Below are 10000 nucleotides of genomic sequence, written 5' to 3'. Positions count from 1 at the left end.
CTAGACTTAATAATTACATCTGAACCTAGAATAGTGGACAAGATTGAATATAAAACACCAATAGGTAAAAGTGACCACATATTGATTGAACTGGAACTTAATGAAGAAAAATATATCAAAAGAAATGAACAATATAGAAAAGGAAGAATGATGTATGAAAAAACAAACTTTGATAAAATAAGAGAATTCTTCCAACAAGAAAACTGGGAAGAAATATACAAAGAAGAAACATCAGTGGAAGAGAAATGGAATATTTTGACAAAAATTTACAAAAAAGGAGTGGAAAAGTATGTCCCAAGACAAAAACAAGAAAAAGAATATGTAAAATGCTGGTACAACAAAAGTTGTAGGGAGTTAAAAGACAAAAGAGACAAAGCCTGGACCAGATGGAAAAAAGACAGAAGACCTGAAAAATGGAAAATATATACTGGTTATAGAAATGAATATGTACAAAAGTGCAGAGAGGAAAAAAGAAAATATGAAAAAGATGTTATAGAAAAGTGTAAAGATCAACCAAAACTATTCTACAGATTTGTAAACAATAAACTGAAAAACAAACAAGACTTGGAGAAATTAAGACAAGGAGGAGTTGAATACACTGAGGAAATGGAAATGGCAGAAATTATGAACAAACATTTTAAATCAGTGTCTACAAGGGAAAATATACAACCTGAAGACATTGAGTGGAAAGAAAAAGTCCCCCCTATGGAAGAAATAGAAGTAACAAAGAATGAAATATTGACACACTTGGGTAATTTTGATGTCAGAAAATCGCATGGGCCAGATGAAATAGCAAACTGGATTCTGAAAGAATGCAGGAATGAACTGGCAGACAAAATACATAGCATAATAAGCAGTTCCTTAAAAGAAGGAAAAGTTCCAGAAGATTGGAAAAAAGCAAATATAGTACCTATATATAAAGGAGGAAATAAAGAAGAACCTACCAACTATAGACCAGTCTCTCTAACAAGTACAATAGCAAAAATATGTGAAAGAATTATCAAAAGTAGATGGGTAAAATACTTGGAAAAAAACAACGTACTAAATCCAAGGCAATTTGGATTCAGACAAGGACGATCATGCGTCACCAATTTAATATGTTTCTATTCAAGGCTAATAGATATAATACAAGAAAGAGATGGATGGGCTGATTGTGCATTTCTAGACCTAAAAAAAGCTTTTGACAAAGTACCACATAAGAAGCTGCTTAAGAAATTAGAATATGAAGGTAAATTGCTAAATTGGATGGAAGACTTTTTGCAAGACAGAAAAATGAGAGTAGTGATAAGAGATCAGCACTCAAAATGGAATGAAGTAATAAGCGGTGTCCCGCAGGGAACAGTTCTGGCCCCAATAATGTTTGCTATATATATTAATGATATGGATGAAGGAATTGAAAGCTATATGAGCTTCTTTGCAGATGATGCAAAACTACTGAAAAGAGTGAAAACTGAAGAAGATTGTGAATCACTACAGAGAGATCTAAATAAAGTACAGGAATGGAGTAGGAAGTGGGAGATGGAGTTCAATACAAAAAAGTGTAGTATAATGGAATTTGGAAAAAGCAAAAACAGAATAACAGGATCATATAATTTGGGAGAAGAAGGAATAAAAAAAGTAGAAAATGAGAAGGACCTGGGAGTCATTGTTATGAATAATATGTCACCTGAGAAACATATAAATAAGATTTTTGGAGAAACTTATAATTTAATAAGAACAATCAAAGTGGCATTTACATACCTGGATGAAGAAATGGTGAGGAAAATCCTAATCACCCTGATAAGACCAAGATTAGAATATGCAGCAACGATATGGTCACCAAGTACAAAAAAATGTATAAAAAAACTTGAAAGAATACAAAGAGCAATCACAAAACTGGCACCAACACTCTCAAAACTATCATATGAAGAGAGACTACAAAAACTTAAACTACAGACACTAGAGCAAAGAAGAGAGAGAGGAGATTTGATAGCTATTTACAGAATCATGAAAGGCATAGAAATTACTGATAGAGAGAATCTGATAAAATGGGATGACAGAAATACAAGAGGACACGGAAAGAAAATAAAAAAAGACAGCTATAGAAGAGATTTGAAAAAGAACAGCTTTCCTCACAGAGTAATAGACAGTTGGAACAAGTTAGATGAGAAAGTGGTGTGTGTGCAAAAACAATACACGAATTTAAAAATAGTTTAGATAAAATGAGATATGAAGACGGGACCCCACGAGCATAGCTCCCCTTCCCGTAAAATACAACTAGGTAAATACAACTAGGTAATACACAAAAGACCAAGTGAATACACACACACACATACACACACACACACACACACGTCGGTCGGAGTGGCAGCGAAGTCTGGACTCCGGTAATATCTTCAATATCTTAATAGGGAAGGGGAAAGCTTGTGGTAAAGTAGGAAGCTGAAGAAAAAGAAGGGAAGGGATTACTGAGGAAAATGGAAGGAAATGAGGAAGGGGAAGATAGGGCCCAGGAACTCAGACGGTATGTAAACAAGAGACGGCCTGACGATAGTGGTGAAGTCGATGTGATTAGTAAAAATGTAAAAATTAGAAATATAGATAAGAGCAATATTAGAATATGTAGAGAAAAGCCAATTAAGATGGTTTGGCCACGTCATGAGGATGAATGAGCATCAGTACCCATTAAAATACTACCAGTTGCAGCCACAAGGAAAGCGTCCAACAGGAAGACCCAGGAAGAGATGGAGAGACGGTATCAGACAAGCCATAGAGTCAAGAGGAAGAACTATGGAGGAGGTGGAGAGAGTGCAGCTGTATGCTGATAGGGACTTGTGGAGGGACTTCGTGAGGCATCATCGCTGACAGGGCATCGCCCTACCTGGTGTATGGTGAGAAAGGTGAGAAAGATAAGAGCAGCGCAATGGAAGGTGAATATAGACATTTCCATGGATTTAATGAGGGAGGAAATGACAATCTCCCCCGACTAGTAAATCTAGAGGAGAAACTAAAAGAAATGAATAAAAATTGGAAAGTTAGGTTTAACCAAATAGTGTTGATTACTCCACGAGTTGATAAACTGGAAGAACCAAAGAAGGAGAATCAGAACCTAACCAAAGAAATAGAAGAATTAAAAAGACAGATAAGAGAAATAAAGGATGAGAATGAGGAATTGAAGAGTAGTAATAAAGAGAATAAAGAGTCCACAGCAAAAGAGGTAAGTGGTTGGAAAAAAGTACGAGAGAACAATAAGATAGAATTTAGAGGTATTATGCAACAGCAGATCAAAGAACAAACAAAAGACACAGTTATTAAAGTGATAAGGGAGAAGGAGAATATAGTAAGAGACTTAGCGGATAAAAAGAAATATATAACTATATTAGGGATGGAAGAGAAGTATAATTTAAATAGGACTACAAGAATAAAGGAAGAAAAGGAAAAAGTCAATAAGATATTAGCAGTAGTTTAAGAAGATGAACCAGAAACAGGTAAATAAATAGAAGAAATATATAGGTTAGGGAAATACAATACAGATAAAACCAGACCAATTAAGGTTAAATTCAAGTCACAAACAACAGCAGAGAATATCTTAGCAAAAACAGGGAAACTAGCAGACAGTGAACAATATAAACAGGTATGGATAAAAAGAGAAATGAATAAAGAGGAAAGAGAGGATGAGAAAACAAAAAGACTAGAAGCTCAGAAAAAAAAACGAAAAAAAAAAGTCAGAAAAAGAGAAATTCTATTGGAAAGTAGTGAATATGAAAGTGAGGAAATGGTTCATAGCAGAGAAAAACAGAAGGGAAACAGAAAACACAATGGGAGTAGCAGAAAATTAAAAGTGGATGGGAAGAGTAGGAAGTTTGTAGTAAATTATATGCCTCCTAAAACGGCTTCGTGGGAAGAGAGCAGAAAAATATGTTAGAAGACACAAGGATAACACTAAATAAGATAATGGAAGAAGAATAGTTAAAATGGGTGACTTTAATAGTAAAGAAATCTGCTGGGAAGAGATGACAGTAAAGAGTGGAGACGACCTATGGGGAAGTGTACTACTTGATATGATTATATAACATACAATGACGTAATAGATACAAGAGAATACTAGGTGTAGAAATGAGGAACAACCATCGAGACTGGACCTAATAATCACATCAAACCCGAAATAGTGGACAAGATTGAATATAAGACACCAATAAGTAAAAGTGACCCTATTTTGGTTGAACTGAAACTAAATGAGGAAAAATACATGAAAAAACGAACAATTTAGAAAGGGAAGATTGATGTATGATTTTTTTTTTTTTTTTTTGATAGAATAAGAGAATTCTTTAAAAAAGCTGATTGGGAAAGAATACACAAGGAGGAAACAATAGTAGAAGAAAAATAGCATATTTTGACAAAAAATTATAAAGGAGTGGAAAAGTATGTTTCAAGACAAAAGCAAAAATGTAAAGTGCTGGTACAACAAAAGATGTAGGGAGTTAAAAGACAAAAGAGATAAAGCTTGGATAAAATGAAAAAAAAAAAAAAAAGACAAAAGACCTGAAAAATGGAAAAAAATATTCTAGTTACAGAAATGAATATGTACAAGTGTGCAGAGAAGAAGAGAAAACACGAAAAAGATGTCATAGAAAAATGTTAAAACCAACCAAAACCATTTTACAGATTTGTAAACAACAAACTGAAAAACAAACAAGAATTAGAGAAACTACGACAAGGAGTTGAATACACAGAGGAAGTAGAAATGGCAGAAATTATGAACAAACATTTTAAATCGGTGTTTACGAGGGAGAACATACAACCTAGAGATATCGATTGGGAAGAGAAAGTCCCCCCTTTGAAAGAGATAGAAGTATCAAAGAATGAAATAATGAAACACTTGAGAAATCCCGATGTCAGAAAATCGCATGGACCAGATGAAATGGCAAACTAGATTTTGAGAGAATGCAGGAATGAACTAACAGACAAAATACATAGTCTAATAAACAGTTCATTGAAAGAAGGAAAAGCTCTAGAAGATTGGAAAAGAGCAAATATAGTACCAATATATAAAGGGGGAAACAAGGAAGACCCTACTAACTATAGACAGGTCTCTCTAACAAGTACGTCACAAATGAAATGCATTGCCAGTTCCTTTGCAAGTGTTTAGCCTCCTGTCTTATAAACCTTATTGTACTACAAATTTTATCTGTATTCTTCTGAAAATGTGAATAACACGAAAGCGCTTGGGAAATACTGTTTCTTTCCGTTTTTTTGCGGTTACCAGCAAAAATGTTTGAATCACGCGTGTTTTTAGTGATCATTCTGTATATATATACAGGTTTTATATAAATATATGCATGATACATCTATACATAGGGTATATACATATGTATATCTTTTCATATATGCATGTATACATATACATATATATATACATATACACATAAGTACATATAAAGATACATATATACATGTGTACATATATACATGGATGTATATATACATGTATATACAGACATACATACATATATACTTATATGCATATAGAAGTATATACATATATTCGAGAACCAGTGGCGAGTATTTCCAATGTTGTTCCTCCTACAGTATTTTGACACAAAAACAATTTATTTCTGTCGAAGTCATCAAGAACCTCGTCTTCATCTGGACGTACAGCCTGGAGGGCGCGTCTCCACTCTACGACCGCGCCCAAGACCTCTCCAAGAACTTGTGTTCTCTCCTCTTCACATAAGGAGAGTTGATAAACGGCAACTGCTTCACTCTTCGTAGTGCTGTTAATGGAAGACATGTAAGATGTCCTACATTTATACATCACAGACACTTGTCCAAAGGTTCTTCCCATAAGGAACGATTGGAGGACTTGAGGACCGTTGACGGACTGTGGGGCTCTGGGTTTTTCAGTGAAAATCGAGCAGGCAATTATTATTATTACATGCGTATAAACGTCCACGTCTAAACGCACAGATATACGCACACACACACATATATATGTTGAGACATTCTGACAGGTTGACGTAAGTGGAGTAGGAAACACAGGAGTCTTAGTCTGAGTTTATTCCTGAGTAGTTTCGCAGGTATGCTTAAAGAAAAAGAGAAACTAGTCAGGAATAAACTCAGACTAAAACTCCTGTATTTCCTACTCCACTTACACGCACACACACACACACACATATATATATATATATATATATATATATATATGCAAAGAAATCACAAAACACACGTGATAAACTATTTTTGCAGAAACCACCGGGAAATTGAAAAAACAGATACCGAACGTTTTCGTCTATTTAGACATTTTCAAAGGTACCTTTGAAAATGTCTAAATAGACGAAAACGTTCGGTATCTGTTTTTTCAATTTCCCGGTGGTTTCTGCAAAAAAAAATATATATATATATACATACACATATGTATTGAAGGAGAGAAGCGTAAACACCAGACACAAAGTGAAAGGTTTTATACCCTACGATTCGGTCCTAGTCCTAGGACCGTCTTCAGGGGTGTGATGATATACAGTGGTCAAAAGCTTGATATACTGGCTGTGGTTGGAATTGGGAGAGGTATTCCGCAATTCCGAAGTGGACATTAGTTTGAACTACGTGAGTGAAAGAGGACAAGGAGAACAAAGGTCACAGTGTGTATGAACGTGATTTAATCTATTTCCTTTTCGTGCAAGTGCGTAGTCCACTTTTTCAATTGTTGCACAAGCGGCATTTTATTTTTATTTTATTTTACTTTATTTTATCTTATCTATTTAATTTTATTTTATTGTATTTATTCTTTGTAAATGAAATGTATCTGAGATCCTTTATGTACAATTGGACATGTAAGGTGGTCTAGTCGTCCGGTACTCGGAGCGACTGGAAGAGGAGGGGGACCCGGACAGATTCGTCAGTATGGAATACCTCTTCCAATTCCAACCAGTATATCAAGCTCCTTGACCACTGTATATCTTTACATCTATGAAGACGGTCCTAGGACTAGGGCCGAAACTCCGGGCATTAAACCTCCCACTTTGTGTCTGGTGTTTACGCTTCTCCCCTTCAACATGGATCCCAGACTCCAGATCTTCACACATATACAAACACACACACACACATATATGTATATATACATACATATATATATATATATATATACTGTATATACATATATATATAATATATGTATATATATATACATATATTTATATATACATACATATATATATAATATATGTATATATATATACATATATTTATATATACATACATATATATGGACCAACAACATGTAACTCCAAGTGGTGATCCTGGGAGAAGAAAACCCATTAACACCTTTACTTCCAGTTGAAGGTGCATCCCCTAGGGGCTGTTACTCGGTCTCCATACCATGCCGTGCCCGTCATCTCTTTATCAACGTCAACAACATTTCTTCCACATTTTACCAGAAGAAGAGGCGACAACCATTGACTGCTCCCGTCGTCGTAGTTCTCCAAACAGTTGACACAGAAACAACCTCAAACTAATAGAGTGCAGACAACAATCCAACGTTTCTTCACGGAAACATCTATTGGAGTGTCCAAGGAACGTTGCAAGCCACAGCGGGTCGGTCGGATTCCCGGTCAATAAACTTCAAGATAAGAAATATTATATATATATGGGTACATGTCTATGTGCACAAGAAACGCAACACCCTTACCTTGTACTTCTGCTCGGACCTTCTTATCTTATCGTAGAGCTTGGCATGGTGGAGGGCGAGACCACAGTAAACGGCAAACATCTCGAAGGATTCTTCGTCTTCCTGGAGGGAAAAGAAGATGAGGTTCCTCAGACTCAGGGTTCGCGCGAGGGCAAGGAAGTCATTAGATCGTTCATTAGGTTCATCATAACGGGAGAGTTGTATGAAGAGGAGGTGGAGGTGATTGGTAGGAGGTAGAGAGGGGAAGAGGAAGAATGGATGAGGTATGTGTATAGGGCGTAGATATGGGGAATGTGTGAGGAAAGCAGGAGAGGGGGTAGGTAAAGAATAGGGTGGAAAAAGGATAGCGAGGGAAAATGAAAAGAGAAATTAAGAGAAAGGAAAGGTAAGGGTAGGGAATGGGGAAAGGGAGTAGGGAAAGTGATGGAAGAAGAGTATGTAAAGGGGAGGAGAGTGAAGAGTTAAAGAGAAGAAAAAGAAAGAGAGTAGGGAAACTGGGTTGAAAGTCAAGGAGAGTGTATAGAAGAAGAGAGGAGCTGGCAAGGGAGTAGCTGAATAGAAGACGATAGAAGGAAAGAAGAATAAAAAAAACAGAAGTGGAGGAGAAGGAATTTGAGTAAGTTGGGGAGAGAAAATGAGTGTGGAAGGAAGAAACAAAGAAAGGAAGGATGGAATAAGAGAAGAAAGGAAGAAGGGAAGGGCAAGGTTAGGAGAGGAAGGAAAGAGAAGTAAAAGGAACATAAGAAAGGGAACACATGGCAAGGAAAGAGAAAGGAAGAATAGAAGAGGGGAAGAAAAAAAAAGAGGTAAGGGAAGGGGAGGAGAGAGAATTGAAGAAGAATAAAGGAATAGATAAGAAAAAAGGAAAGAAATGAGGAAAATAGAAGGGAATGGAAGGGATAAGGAAGGAAAAAGAAATAAAAAGAAAAAAGAGAGAAGAAGAGAAAAGAGAGGATATGAGGAAAAGGAAGGTGGGAAGGTAGTGAGGAGTCTACGCCAAGAGGCGCCTAGCGGGGGCTGAATCCATCACATGTGACCTATCACACGCTTGGACTGTTGAGGCAGGTAACATTCACTACTGGAAATCAAATAGGAGTGCGGGATTCGAACCCATAACTGAGCGAATGCGAGACCAGACCGATTCACATTACGTCAAAAGCGCACAGAAGGAAAGGGGAAAACAGGATATTGGAAGGAAGGAAAGAGGAGATGAAGAGACGTGTAGATAGGAGATACATGGAAAGACAGGGGGAGGAGAGGAGAGGAGAGGAGAGGAGAGAGGAGAGGAGAGGAGAGGAGAGGAGAGGAAAGGAGGAGAGAGGAGAGGAAGGGACAGGAAAGGAGGAGAGAGGAGAGGAGAGGAGGGGAGAGGAGAGGAGAGGAGGAGAGGAGAGGAAAGGAGGAGAGAGAGGAGAGGAAAGGAGGAGAGAGGGAAGGAGAGAGGAGAGAAGATGAGAGGAGAGGAAACGAGGAGAGAGGAGAGGAAACGAGGAGAGAGGAGAGGAAACGAGGAGAGAGGAGAGGAAACGAGGAGAGGAGAGGAAACGAGGAGAGAGGAGAGGAAACGAGGAGAGAGGAAAGGAGAAGAGAGGAGAGGAGAGGAGAGGAGAGGAGAGGAGAGGAGAGGGCAGGAGAGGAGAAGAGGAGAGGAAAAGAGGAGAGAGGAGAGGAGAGGAAGGGAGGGGAGGAGAGGAGAGGAGAGGAGAGGAGAGGAGAAGAGGAGAGGAGAGGAGAGGAGAGGAGGGGAGGGGAGGGGAGGGGAGGGAAGGGGAGGGGAGGGGAGGGGAGAGGTTAGGAGCGGCGAGGAAAGGAGAGGAGGGAAGAGGACAAGAGAGGAAGAGAGAGGAGAGGAGAGGAGAGGGAAAGAGAGGGCGTGAGGTAGAGGAAAGAAGACAAAATGTGTGATGAGAAAAAAAAAGGAGAGTATATGCAAGGAAAATGTTGAGAAGAGTGTAAGGAAGGGGGGGGGAGCGGGGGATGGGGGGAAGGGAAGGGGGATGGGGGGAGGGATTAGGGAAGAAGGAGAGGATTAGGGATAGGAGGAGCGTTGGGGGGAGATAGTAGAATAACCTTGAGCGTTTGAGGAGCATAAGCTAGGAGCATTTGAGGAAGCGTTCTGTCGGTTGTGTGTAACCAAGGAATAGAAGTGTTTAGCAGTAAACAGAAATATGTTTACAACTATTACACCGATGCACTTCTGAATCATATAAAAGAACCTTGCCAAGCTCAGGTCACAGGTGGTCTTGATATATAGAGACTTCTCCATATACGCGTAACTTGGAAAAGAGAAATCCTCCTTTATGGATTTAGGGGGGAAAGAAATGATGGTCATCCATG

General features: G+C 38.1%; 1 protein-coding gene across 12 annotated transcripts in view; it reads right to left on the bottom strand.

Annotated features, from left to right (window-relative positions):
• LOC143032713 (putative 3',5'-cyclic phosphodiesterase pde-5) overlaps positions 1-10000 on the bottom strand; it is a 407947-nt gene that overhangs the window by 37797 nt on the left and 360150 nt on the right. For all 12 annotated transcript variants that reach the window (XM_076197616.1, XM_076197617.1, XM_076197614.1 and 9 more), the window contains one exon: positions 7664-7765. In XM_076197616.1, the coding sequence (XP_076053731.1) occupies positions 7664-7765 (102 nt within the window). The remainder of the gene's footprint in view (positions 1-7663; positions 7766-10000) is intronic.

This window comes from Oratosquilla oratoria, chromosome 14 (assembly GCF_046742065.1).
Source record: "Oratosquilla oratoria isolate Oo_2021 chromosome 14, ASM4674206v1, whole genome shotgun sequence".
NCBI classification, from domain to species: Eukaryota; Metazoa; Arthropoda; class Malacostraca; order Stomatopoda; family Squillidae; genus Oratosquilla; species Oratosquilla oratoria.
The sequence above is the reverse complement of the archived record's forward strand: the minus strand, read 5'-3'. Positions and strand labels throughout refer to the sequence as shown.